The 14,048-nt window shown below is 43.8% G+C and overlaps 1 protein-coding gene across 1 annotated transcript in view; it reads right to left on the bottom strand.

Moving 5' to 3' along the window:
- Positions 1–2,941: 2,941 nt before the first annotated feature.
- SFRP1 (secreted frizzled related protein 1) overlaps positions 2,942–14,048 on the bottom strand; it is a 49,765-nt gene continuing 38,658 nt past the window's right edge. The window contains exon 3 of the mRNA XM_038746991.1: positions 2,942–3,283. Coding sequence (XP_038602919.1) covers positions 2,961–3,283 — 323 coding nt within the window. The 3' untranslated portion in view covers positions 2,942–2,960. The remainder of the gene's footprint in view (positions 3,284–14,048) is intronic.

Genomic DNA, 14,048 nt, shown 5'->3' with positions numbered 1-14,048 from the left:
CTCGGAGGGGATCTCAGTGCACATCTACCAGCACCATGCAGTCCAAAGCGGAAGTCAAAAAGAACAAGAACACTTTCTCTTTAAATTAGCAGTACAGTGCAGAGTACCTTTTTTGTAATGGTTTGGAAGACCCTCTAGGCCTTACCATTTGTCCTGGAGAACTCTTTACTTATCCAGAGCGCTTGGTACATTATCTTGAAAGCTTACTCTTGCAACTTTTGCTCCTGTTGGCTTGAGGTAACAGCATATTATTTGGAAGTCTTCAATCCAGAATCTTAAAGTGATACCAGCAATGAACAATGATGCCTGTTGTTCTTTCAGAACATTTTTCTCCCGGCTCCCACCCAGAAAATGCCAGAATGCTTAAAGACCTAATTACTTTATTTGGAATACCTTTCTTTGGCCTCCATGTTTTTCAGAAATTGGTACTGGGGATGGGCAAGGTGGTGGCGAAAATTTCAAAAAATGAAAAGAGACTTCAGAACATACATGGTAGAAGTAAAAAATCTATGGACCACCACCTTAATGCCAAACTTGCTACTACAATTCACAAACTGAAGACTGTTGCTTTATACATTTCCATTTCTTATTATTTAAATCTTTCTTAAAATTTCATTTCTATGAATCTCCTCGTAGACATAATATCCATTCAGTCCTTCGCACAGATCTGCAGAAACTGCTGTTATATCAAAACCATTTAAAGAATATCACCCCTTTGAAAAAGAAAAGTTCCACACATCACACATACACGTCTCCTCAAGGACTTCCTTATTTCAAAACAGGAGATGGGTAAAGAGCAGAACGTGATGTACCACCAACCAAATCTAAAAACCTAGAACCTCATTCTCATGGGCTTGTTCTGAAGATCAGTTACAGCAGGAAAGAAAAATGACTATACTCCTAATCTATGTACGTACAAATGTCAGAAAAAATATTAACTGAAATATAATATATAAGGTCTGCTAATAACCTTCTGCTTTGTTAAAAAGCCCAGAGTAAAACAAAGGAACAAGGAGTGTTAAGATGACACTGTCACTAGTTTTATATATGGTTAATTACACTATGACTCTTTCACTGGGGTAGCCAGGGTGACAGATGAAATCTTAAGAACAGAGCTCTTCAAAATAACGACTCTTTCTCCCCTCCTGGGCTACAGTAATTGCAACACAAACTCCCCTCCCCACCACAGACACAGAATCCAGGCACAGACATCTTCCCAAAGGGCTCAGTAGCTACAAGATTATGGATTTCCTTAACCACTCGCTGATTTAGCTTGTTTTCAAAATCCAGTAACTAACCACCCCATGCAGGGCTGCACAAAATAGAATAGAAAGAAGAAGTAGAAGTTGACTTGTCTAAAACTGCTTCCTAAGGATTTGGTCCTGAACCGAGACTGGTTTTGAAATGATGATTGATCATCATCAGTGGTATTTATTGAGTGCTTACTTCGTGCAGAGCACTGTACTAAGTGCTTGGGAGACTACAATTCAAACTGAGTTGGTAGACACATTCCCTTCCCACCAAAACTGATGTGTCCAATTTTCAAATTTCACTCGCTTGTCCTGATGAGTTTCATCCCTCCTAATTTAGCTTTATACATGAATATTTTAGCTGAGGACTTGCTATGCAGAGATAAATAACAATGAAAAATGGGCAGGGGACCAGGTGGGTTATTTGGGTTTGTCTTTTAAAATCTGGACAATCCAAGCTTAATTTAGAGTCTCTTTTGGGTTATAAACAAGGAACCTAAAGCACGTTGTTTTCTGTTGGTTTTTTGAAGCCAAAGAAATAATGAGAGGGCATGCAGAAAAGTTCCCCCCCCACACCCATAGACAGACGATCAGACAGAAACCTTCAGAGTGGCCTTCAGTCTCTTCCAGAAATCCTCTTAGCAACCATCCTTCTTAGATACAAAACGGATGCCTTCCCTAGTCCCCGGTGGCAGCATTACTGACATGGTAAGAATCCTTAGAATTTTTGTTGGGTCCCCATCGCTTCTGTCCAGCTCTACGCAGGTCTTGTATAACAGCCAGGCAGAGGGATAAACAGCCCTGTTTCCCCAAGGAGTCAAAGAGACTGTTAAAAAATATATATATAATCAGCCTTTCTTTACTTCTCTCCCAATATAAACTGTTCCTTTCCTTGGATGAGTGGAGCTTTGTAAGACTGTTTTATTTTATATATATATATATATTGGGAGCAGGAGAAAGGGGCTATTAAGAATTGTTTTCCTGGGTTTTAATTTTAAAATGCTATCATTATAGGGCATTGCCTCTTCTATGTGCCCCTACAGCATACCTCCTCTCTACAGGAAAGGATTATCCTCCTATTTCCCAGATATGTTCTCACCCACTTGGTTCGCCAAATAACTAGAATTGGTTTTGTCCTCCAACCTAGCTCCTGTTAACTCCTCCGGCAGTCTATCGGGGAGAGAGGAACGTTGCAACGCTTGGTATTGCCTGTTTTTTCTTATTGCGGTCTACCTTGTGAAATAATCTCATTTCACCTTTCCTATCTGTTCCTCTGTTGCAGCCTCCTTACCGCTGACAGAGTTTCTCCATTTAAACAGACATGCAACTGGTATAAATAAATCGGCACCTAGTTTTACGCAGGGTGCTCCTGACATCTCAGGACAAAAAAAAAAATGGCTTTGTGATCACCCTGGTCCCTCCCACACCGCGCCTCCTGCTTTCAATATTGGCTTTACAGGGGTGGCTCTGAGGGGCCTGGGGAGGTGGGGGAGGGTAGAGGAATGCTGGAGTGGAGGCTTAGAGAAGCTATAAACACACAAAAAGAAACAAAATCAACTTGGGCACAACATCCACTAGTAACAGAAGGAGCAATATGTGTGAACCACCAAAGTTTCCAGGGCTGCCTCAAGTCCTCCCCACCCTCGCCCTTAAAACCCTCTTCCCTCCCCCCGCCCAACCCCAACCCCGAAATTCCACCCTGGCTGAGGATCATTTGAAGACCGACTGAAACGTGGGGCACTCGTGATTTTTCATTTTCTTCATGAAGTTTTTGAACTCCTTATTTTTCTTATCCCACTTGTGGATCGCCGTCAGCAAGTACTGGGTCTTCACCTTGCGGCCCATGATGAGGAAGTGGTTGCTGAGGTTGTCCAGCTGGTGGCAGGGACAGTCCGCTCCATTCTTTAAGTACAGGACCAGCTTCTTCAGCTCCTTCTTCTTAATGGGGCCCAACTTCAGTGGCTTCTTCTTCTTGGGCACAATCTTTTTGTCTCCATTTTCTTTTTTCACTTCCTTTATTTTCATCCTCAGAGCTAGAGGGGGAGAGGGAAACACAGGGAGGGACAGAGGGATGACATTGAGTTTCAGTGCATATACCCCACCCACAAATTGGCATTTGTAAACTTCGGGGGATCAAAAACACCATTCATTCATTCATTCATTCATTCAATCATATTTATTGAGCGCTTACTCTGTGCAGAGCACTGTACTAAGCACTTGTGAAGTACATGTCGGCAACATATAGAGAAGGTCCCTACCCAGCAATGGGCTCACAGTCTAGAAGGGGGAGACAGACAACAAAACATGTAGACAGGTGTCAAAATCAAAACCATGAGATCAGAAACTCAAAACTTGAGAAGCAGCGTGGCCTATTGGATAGAGGCCAGGCTGGCCAGTCAGGAGGACCTGGGTTCTAATCCTGGCTCTGCCACTTGTCTGCTGTGTGACCTTGGGGAAGTCACTTAACTTCTCTGTACCTCAGTTATCTCATCTGTAAAATGGGGATTAAGACTGTGAACACTTTGTGTACATCATTATTATTATACGGACTGTGTCCAACCTGATTAGCTTGTATCTACTTCAGTGCTTAGTATATTGCCTGGCACATAGTATGTGCTTAGCAAATATCATAAAAAAACTCCTTGAGGGAAGGGATCATAGGTACTTATTCTATTACCCTCACCCAAAGGCTTAGTACAGTGTTCTGCACACTGTAAGTTTGCAATAAACCTTTTTGATGGATAATTTAGAGGGCAATTTGCTGCCACCTTGCAGTAAATTGAAAGGCAATATGGAAGCAGTTAAAAGGGGTCACTTTTAATAGAACAGTAGGTTTGGTTACCCCTAGGTGGGACACACTGGAAGAGATTATGCCTTCTGTTAACCCTCCATTAATGTATTTTTATTGGGTAGAATCCTATGTACTTCCCAAGCGCTTAGTACAGTGCTCTGCACATAGTAAGCGCTCAATAAATATGATTGAATGAATGAATGAATCCTTAGGCCCTAACAAGATCCCTTTACTAGGAGCACTGCATGCACTGAATGCACTGGGCATTCTGTTTGACTGATGTAAACAAGGAGAGCAGAAATAAAAATTTCTTTCTAGAGGGGTGAAAACCAGTCAGGGGAGGAAGGAATTCATCCACACACATGAACACAATATCCCAAAATTCCCAATCCTCACTGGCACATACACCCCTTCTCTCCTGTGCTGAATAATCCAACCCTGAAAACCTCAACTTTCTTAACGCAGCCCAGGAGATGATAGCAATAGGAAAATATTTAGCCCTCTACTGGGTAGGAAAGTTTCGTCAGTGCCTGATTACCTCACTCAATTCAAATGACAGCAAGACTTCCACCCATAATCCAACAAGGAAACATTTCAATTAGAGTTTAAACCCAACACTTCAGATGTTGGCGATGTGAACAGGCAGGATAAATTAGCTGAGAAGGCTGGTCTGCACTCCCAATTTTAATGTATTTGGAGCAACTCACTAGATATTATAGCAGTCCCTGGTTTCTCCCCTCAGCCCAATGGAGACAATAGCTGTTTGAAATATGAAGGATTTCCCCATTTGGAAAAGGCTTTTGATCCCAAGTCTGGTTAGTCCTGCCTGGACTGGAGAGTTTTTGTAGTTAAAAACAAAACAAAACAAAAAGACACAGTCCAAAGTCAAGTCTCCAAATACAGAACATCTAAATGAAGGCTCATTGGAAAAAAGATTTGGCTCACACAAAATTAGGCTCATAACTGTCTCCAGGTTCATTCAGGTCTCTGAACTGATCATTAGTTTGTAAAATGGGTTTCTGCTCAGTCAATTCTCTTCCCTCTAGATCAGGTGCATTTTCCTTCTCCTCTCCAGTTTCTGTACAAAAGATGATGGGGCCTCCAGATCCTCCCCAGTTCAAGCCTTAGTTAGTCCATCCCATTTGGATGGATCTGGCCAGGCTGGATTACCATTTTCAGTTTCCCCGTCCATGACTCCCTAAATGCACAACAGTACCTGCAGAAGCTGAGGAGAATAAAACAAGTGTTTCTTTTTTTTCAATCTCTCTCCTTCTCACCATCTCTTTCCCTGTGCTTCTCTGTCCCTCTCCCTGAAATTCTGATTAAAGCATAAATCTGCTTCAGGCAGAGAATTGCTGATTCGAATGCAGGGCTTTATACTGTATCCTGACATCCACAGCACAGCTGTTTGAACCCTCTAACAGGCTGGAGGAGAATGGAATTGCTGCAAAGACACCTATGACACAACCTTTGCATTGACCACCTTGTCCCTGGGTCCAACCAGAATCACCTTATGTGCTTGTACACTCCAATTTGCACAACTCGCTGTCCCCATATCTTCTGGGGCAGAGATGGAAATATGTTTTTAGACACCAAACAGCTGTGTTTCAGGTCCTGGGTACTAAAGGTCCATAAGTCTGAACTAATAGTCAAACTGCTCTCTTAGGTATTTGGAATTATGGAAGTTGTTAAGTGCTTACTATGTGCCAGGCACTGTACTAAGCGCTGGGGTATGTGCAAGGTTGAACACAGTCCATGCCCCATGTGGGGCTCACAGTCTTAATCCCCATTTTAGAGATGATGTTAGTGAGGCACAGAGAAGTGAAGCGACTTGCCCAAGGTCACACAGCAGCCAAGAGGGATTAGCTCCAGGTCCTTCTGACTTCAAGGCCCAGAGCATCCTTCCACAGAGCATCACTCCTTAGCAACCTGGATATCTTTTACCTCTACCAGGTTCTCTTTGGTCTTCCTATTGTGCGAAGTCTTCAATAACCTGCACTTCCCACTGCTAGGTTTAACCCGCTCCTCAACTTCTGTTTTTCCTACTTCCGACTAGGAGATTGACAATGAGTCAGATGAGAATTTCCTTCCAATTCTTCCTCTCAGACTTTACTTGGGGCGGAATTCCAAAGTCGACACAGAACCCTCTTGGGTAGGAAAACTCAGAGAGGAAGCGAGGCTCAGGAACTAAGCAGCAAAGGGGAGCCAGGGCTCTGATCCCGGCTCTGCCCCTCCCTCCTCAGGGACCCTGAGTCAGAAAGCTTCTTTTGTCTTTGTTTTCCCCTTTGTAAATCACGGGGAGAAAGACAGGCCTACCTTGCAGGTGGGGAGGAGAGAAATACTCCAGTGAAATAAAATGACTGTATAACCCTCTATGTGGAGAGCTGAACGCCAAGGCCCTAAAAATGGGTTTACTTTTTCATAAGTCCCTGGGTTACCAGAAAAACTGGTGGAGATCTTTATTCAACTATTTGGGGGTGAGGTGGGTGGAGAAGGCGAGGGGGAGAGTTGTTTTGTTTGGTAATTGTTTCTAGAAGGCAAGTTCCAGGCGGCTGCACAAGTGCCTGCAGCTGGGAAACAAGCCTCCCCCAACAGTGACGACCGTGTCAGGCAGAACGAGACATCCGGCCCTCACAGCCGGACCGCTCTCACCCAAGCAGAAGCGCAGAGCAGCCAACGGTTCACGCACCTTCCTTTGGAGCACCGCACTCCATAGGAGATTGCTTCGATGGAAAATATTTCTCATTTGGTTCAGTTGCTTTTGGAGTTAATCACAACTTGAATCAGAAATTAATGTTCTTTTGCCATGACCATGTAGAGGAATTTAGTTTACATGGGGTGGGTGGGAGGGGGGAGGGAGGTGGAAATGTGTTCTACATTAAAATAATAGTTTCTTGCCATTTGTCTCTCCCTTTTTTGCGGGGGGGAGAGCACATATGGCCAAAAATTACTAACATCTTTCCATCTTTTGAGGTTTATTTTAGGGATGCAGATTGCAAGTATTGTTTTTATAGGTGATTAGCTGTCCTAGGTGGACTTTCCTCTACATTCTGTATGCATTTGTAACCACACCCACTGCAGTATCTGAGGTGGCTAGAGGGAGCAGAGAGAGCCAAAGCAGTCTGACCCTTTGCTGGTCTTCAGTCCCAGCTCCCATTCTCCCTCTCCAGCTTGTCAGCAGTGAAAGGATCCAGAGAGCTCTGGAACCTTTCCCCAGTTGCCATTTTTTCATATGGTATTTGTCAAGTGCTTACTGTGCCAAGCACTGTTCTAACTGCTGGGGTAAATATAAGCTAATCAGTTGGACACAGTCCATGTTCCACATGGGGCTCACAGCCTTAATCCCTGTTTTACAGATGAGGTAACTGAGGCACAGAGAAGTGAAGTGATTTGCCCAAGGTCACACAGCAGACACATGGCAGAGCTGGGATTAGAACACAGATCCTTCTGACTTCCACCCTGTGCTCTATCTACTAGGCCACGCTGCTTCTCTTAGATTTGGGAATGGTGGCAGAGGGAGCAGATGAACATCCTCAAGAGTCAGCAACAGACTCTATGTCCACCTCTATGTCCTGAGCCACCCCAATGGCAGCAGTGCATGTTTCCTCTTGCCAGAAGTCATACCGTATTACTCCATGCAGAACAGCAACAGTGAGTACTGATATCTGTCACTCAATCAATGGTATTTATTGAGCTCTTGCTGTATGCAGAGCACTGTACTAAGAGCTTATGTCCTTGGTAGGATTTTCTTTGAGTTTAGTTGCCATATATTTAAAGGAATTCAACAAATCAACACCTTAGATTTTCCCTAACATATCTTGATTAAGCATCATTTGTTCTGATTCCCAACATTCCTGATAATTGCAAAGTCTTAACCTAAATGTCTTGGCCAACAGATTAAAAGGCAAGAAGAGGGCTTGCTTGGAAAACACAAAGCTTACCTTGAACAGGCTAGGTGATCAACCATCTCAGACATATCTAGTGGAAGTATCTAGATTTAGCCACATCCTAGAATGTGGTGATTGATCCCCTCCAGGAAATGGGGTTTGCAAGGTGACTGGCAGAGGGAGAAAACAGAGTGGGAGCCCATTTTCTAATGCTCACAGTTATTCCTACATCTTGGTCTCTTGCGTAGGCAATTCCAGACCAATCAATCAATCGTATTTATTGAGGGCTTACTGTGTGCAGAGCACTGTACTAAGCACTTGGGAAGTACAAGTTGGCAACATATAGATACAATCCCTACCCAACAGTGGGATCACAGTCTAAAAGGTAATATCTAAAAGATACCATTCAAGGCCAGCAAAAAGTGCAACTCATCAAGAACAACTGTGCAAATGGGACTTGGCTATCATTGACAGAGTATCATCAACTGAATAAGGGGGTCTCCAAATGTAGACCCTGCATTTTGCATACATGAGCCTGGCTTTAATAATAATAATAATAACTGTGATTATTTAATAATAATAATGACATTTATTAAGCACTTACTATGTGCAAAGCACTGTTCTAAGCGCTGATTTTTTAAGTACTTACTATGTGCCAAGAACTGTACTAAGTGCTGAGGTAGAGACAAGATAATTAGGTTCCGCATGGGGATCACAGTCTAGGTAGGAAGGAGAACAGGTACTGAATCCCCACTTTGCAGATGAGGGAACTAAGACTAAAAGAAGCCCATAACCTTGGCATTGTCCTCAACTCATCTCTCTCATTCCATCCACATATTCAACCTGTTACCAAATCCTGTCGGTTCTACCTTCACAACCTTGCTAAATCAATCAATCAATCAATCGTATTTATTGAGCTCTTACTGTGTGCAGAGCACTGTACTAATCGCTTGGGAAGTACAAGTTGGCAACATATAGAGACAGTCCCTACCCAACAGTGGGCTCACAGTCTAAAAGGGGGAGAAATTCACCCGTTCCTCTCCATCCAAACTGCAACCATGCTGATCCAAGCACTTATCCTTGACACAGCATGATGTTATGGGTGAGCACAGTCCTGGCAGTCAGAAGGTCATGGAGTTCTAATCCCAGCTCTGCCACTTGTCTGCTCTGTGGCTTTGGACAAGTCACTTAACTTCCCTATGCCTCAGTTACCTCATCTGTAAAAAGGGGATTAAGACTGTGACATGGACTGTGTCCACCCTGATTTGCTTGTATGCACCCTAGTGCTTAGTACAGCACCTGGAACATAGTAAGCACTTAACAAATACCATTATTATTATTATTATTATTATTATTATTATTGCATCTGCCTCCTTGATGACCTCCTGAACTCCTATCTCTCCTCTCTCCAATCCATACTTCACTCTACTGCACAGATCATTTCTCAACAAACACGTTCAGTCCACGTCTCCCCACTCCTCAAGAACCTCCAATGGCTACCTCCAGTGGATGCGGAGGTTCTCTTTGAACCTCCGCATCTAAAAGAAACTCCTTACCATTGGCTTTAAAGCCCTCAGTCATCTTGCCCCATACTACTTCACCTCACTAATCTACTATAGCCCAATCCACACACACTGCTCCTTTAGCACCAGTTTACTCACTGTGCCCCAATCTCATGTATCTTGGGGATGACCCCTTTCCCATGTCCTCCCACCAGCCTGGAACTGCCTCACCCTCCATATACACCAAACCACCACTCTATCCACTTTCGAAAGATCATTAAGGTCACACCTCCTCCAAGAGGCCTTCTCCATTTAAGCCTTCTTTTCCCTGGCTCCCTCTCCCTTCTGCGTTGTCTATTCACTCAGTTCTCAGATCTTTGGACATTTTTACAATGGAATTTATTGAGCACTTACTATGTGCAAAGCACTGTTCTAAGCACTGGGGAGGTTACAGAGTGATCAGCTTGTCCCATGGGGGACTCTCAGTCTTAATCCCCATTTTACAGATGAGGTAACTGAGGCCCAGAGAAGTGAAGTGACTTGCCCAAAGTCACACAGCTGACAAGTTGCCCTATGCCCAATCCCATAACACTTGTGTACACATCTTCAGAGATTATAAATTACTAAGTTATTCATATTCATAATAATAATAATAATAATGGCATTTATTAAGTGCTTACTATGTGCAAAGCACTGTTCTAAGTGCTGGGGAGGTTACAAGTTGATCAGGTTGTCCCACGGGGGGCTCACAGTCTTAATCCCCATTTTACAGATGAGGGAACTGAGGCACAGAGAAGTTAAGTGACTTGCCCAAAGTCACACAGCTGACAAGTGGTGGAGCCAGAATTTGAACCCATCACCTCTGACTCCAAAGCCTGAGCTCTTTCCACACCATTGCCCAGATCCATTTTCTAAAATGTCATTTTACAAATGTCTCCTCATTCCTCCCTCAAAAACTTCCAATGGAGAAGCAGCATGGCCCAGTGGAAAGAGCCCGGGCTTTGGAGTCAGAGGTCATGGGTTCAAATCCCGGCTCCACCAATTGTCAGCTGTGTGACTTTGGGCAATTCACTTCACTTCTCTGGGCCTCAGTTCCCTCATCTGGAAAATGGGGATTAAGACTGTGACTGTCCCCTTGGGACAACCTGATCACCTTGTAACCTCCCTAGCACTTAGAACAGTGCTTTGCACATAGCAAGCACTTAATAAATGCCATTATTATTATTATTTCTTTGAGAAGCAGCGTGGCTCAGTGGAAAGAGCCTGGGCTTTGGTGTCAGAGGTCAGGGGTTCAAATCCTGGCTCTGCCAACTGTCAGCTGTGTGACTTTGGGCAAGTCACTTAACTTCTCTGTGCCTCAGTGACCTCATCTGTGAAATGGGGATTAAGACTGTGAGCCCCCCGTGGGACAACCTGATCGCCTTGTAACCTCCCCAGCGCTTAGAACAGAGCTTTGCACATAGTAAGCACATATAACCTCCCCAGCACTTAGAACAGTGCTTTGCACATAGTAAGCACTTAATAAATATCATCATCATCATCATCATCATCATCAATGGTTGCCCATTCCTCTCCACATCAAGAGGAAATCCTGCCCATTGGCTATAAAACACTCAATCAGCTCTTTCCCTCCTACTTATTTACTCTTCTCTCCCACTACATCCCAACTCTCAATCTTCACTCCTTTCAGGCTCACCTATTCACTGTTCCTTGTTCTCAACTCTCCTGCTGCAGACCTCTGGCTCATGTGCTCCCAGGTGCCCAGAACTCCCTCTTTCTTCATATGCAAAAAGACCATAGTTCTCCTCATCTTCAAAGCCCGTCTATCACATCTGCTTCAAGAATAATCTCTAATCTTCCCACCTTTTAACTCCCAGGTGTCCCTTCTGCACTACCTAAGCACTCAATTTAATGCAACGTATGTAGCCCTTATGTTTCTATTGTATATGCTCTATTACCATCCTTATCCATAATTTAAGTGTCTTCCTCTTCACTAGATTGTAAGCTCCCTAAAGACAGGGATAATAATAATGGTATTTATTAAGTGCTTACTATGTACCAAGCACTGTTCTAAGTGCTGGGGTAGATACAGGATAATCAGGTTGTCCCACGTGGGGCTCACAATCTTCATCTCTATTTTACAGATGAGGTAACTGAAGCACAAAGTTAAATGACTTGCCCAAGGTCGCACAGCAGACAAGTGGTGGAGCTGGGATTAGAACCCACATCCTCTGTCTCCCAAGCCCATGCTCCTTCCATGGTGTCTCCTAGCTTTTGGGTATTGTCTCAAGCTCTTAGTACTGTTTGCTGCACTCAGTAATAATAATAATAATGGTACTTGTTAAGCGCTTACAATGCGCCAAGCACTGTTCTGTCCCATATAGGGCTCACAGTCTTAGTCCCCATTGTACAGATGAGGTAACTGAGGCCCAGAGAAGTGAAATGACTTGCCTAAGGTCACAAAGCAGACATGGGGTGGAGACAGGATTAGAGCCCAGGACCTTCGACTCCCAGGCCTGTGTTCTATCTAGTAAGCCATGCAGCTTCTGGCTCAATAAGTAGGTGCACAATAAATGCTATTAAAGAAAAGGCTGCACTCTTCACCATGGAGTTCACCTTCACCTTTGTGGCTATTTTGTTTAGCAACACCTGGAGCTGGTGGGAGGCTAGTGAAGCAGCATGGTCTAGTGCATAGAGCACTGCCCTGAGAGTCAGAAGGACCTGGGTTCTAATCTTGCCTCAGCCACCTGTCTACTGTGTGACTTTGGGAAAGTCACTTCACTTCTCTGTGCCTTGGTTAACTTCTCGTGCATTGGTTACCTCATCTATAAAATGGAAATTAAGACTGTGAGCCGTATGTGGGACAGAGACTGCATCCAAACTGGTTATCCTGTACCTACTCCAGAGCTTAGTATAGTGCCTAGCACATACTAAGCACTTAACAAATACTATAAACAAACCTCATTTCACTACAATCACATTTCACAAATCTACTGACTTCGGAGACCTGTGTGAGAAGCCTAGGATTGGAAATCACTTTAGATTTTTCTCTTCATGAAGAAAGCGTCACAGGCACAGAAAATTCCACTAGGGCAAAGCTATTTCTTTTAGGTGCTATAGTTTTTTGGATAGCATACACCTGTGGGACTAGAAGACATATTCTGCACTCTGCCTTTCTTGTAAACATAATGCCGGATGAGCAATTCAGAGTCCGTTGGCCTAATCATTTGATTTTGCAGTGTGCTAAATCCATATGGGCTTAATCTAAGGTACAAAATTAAAAAGAAGTATTTAGAGCAAAGCACCTTGTGTTGTGGTTTTACTTAAAAGAAACGTATCTTAGCCGTTCTGGCAGCGATCTGGGAACATCAGAGCGGCAGAAGGTAATGGCTTTGGCATATCTCCTTTACAATAAACACCTATACGCTCTACAGGAGGAAAGAAGAATACAACAGCTTAAATGAAGTCAATCACTGGGATTGATTGAATCTTGGCTTCAGATTTGAGGTTGAGCTGCCAAGACAAACAGCTTTTCCTGCCACAGAAGCACCCAGTTTCCAATTTCCCCAAGTTTTCCTGCAAATAACTGTCTTGAGTGAGAGAGATGTCTCCAAAGCAGGGAGAGGAACGGTGGAGAAAGAAGAAAAGGGCAACTCAGATCTAACTGAAATGGACAAACCACAAGATATTCAAGACCCTCCAAGAAATATTGAAGGAGATTATTTTGGCTTCTTGGTTCCTACTGGGGGATATTTTGAGTAATCTATCTTGGATGATGATTATTTAACTAAATGAATAAGGAAGCTGCCCCCAAAGGATCACATGAGGCTCATTCTGAAGCCAGGTGCAGTTGGACCCAAGTGTTCCAGAACAGAGTTTATCCTGAAACAAAAAAATTAATAAATGTGGTATTTGTTAAACTGTTACCAAGTTCCAAGAACTGTACTAAGCACTGGGTGAATGGAAGGGGGGAGATAATCAGGTTAGACACCCCTTGTCCCACAGGATACTCACAATCTAAAGAGGGAGGGAGAACAGGCATTTAATCCCCATTTTACAGATGAGAAAATTGAGGCACAGAGGTGTTGAAAGGTCACACACCAGACAAGTGCCAGAGCTGGGAATAGAACCTAGCTCCTCTGACTCCCGGCCCTGTGCTCCTTCCTCAAGCCCGGGACTAATTCTCAAATTAGTGGCCCAAAGGACTGAGGTCTAATTATGTAACCACTGCTTTCCTTAGTGGAGAGACTCTTCAGAAGATGGGCTTTCACTGCCTTTGCAGCCTCCAAAATTATAATCTATTTTTGCACACAACAGGTACTTAGTAAATAGGATTGATTGACCCAATTCCAGGCAGGCTACCTTAAGTGAACCTGCCCCACCCCTGCACTCCCCAACTTTCTGCACCCCACCCTCACCCCATGATCTTCTGACACCCTCCCCTTTCACTCCAAATCCACACCATTTCCCCTTTGGCAGATGTAACGCAAGAGATCACAGCCCTGGTAAAGACCTCATTATGGCTGCAAGATTTGGGATGGGAGTTAGCAGAAGAGGGAAGTCCAGTGGGGAAAGAGCCTCCAGTTTGTTCTATCAAGTCCCCTTCTTCCCCTCTTTC

This window comes from Tachyglossus aculeatus, chromosome 5, assembly GCF_015852505.1.
Source record: "Tachyglossus aculeatus isolate mTacAcu1 chromosome 5, mTacAcu1.pri, whole genome shotgun sequence".
Taxonomy (NCBI): Eukaryota; Metazoa; Chordata; class Mammalia; order Monotremata; family Tachyglossidae; genus Tachyglossus; species Tachyglossus aculeatus.
Note: the sequence above shows the minus strand (reverse complement) of the source record. Positions and strands in the feature narration are given on the sequence as shown.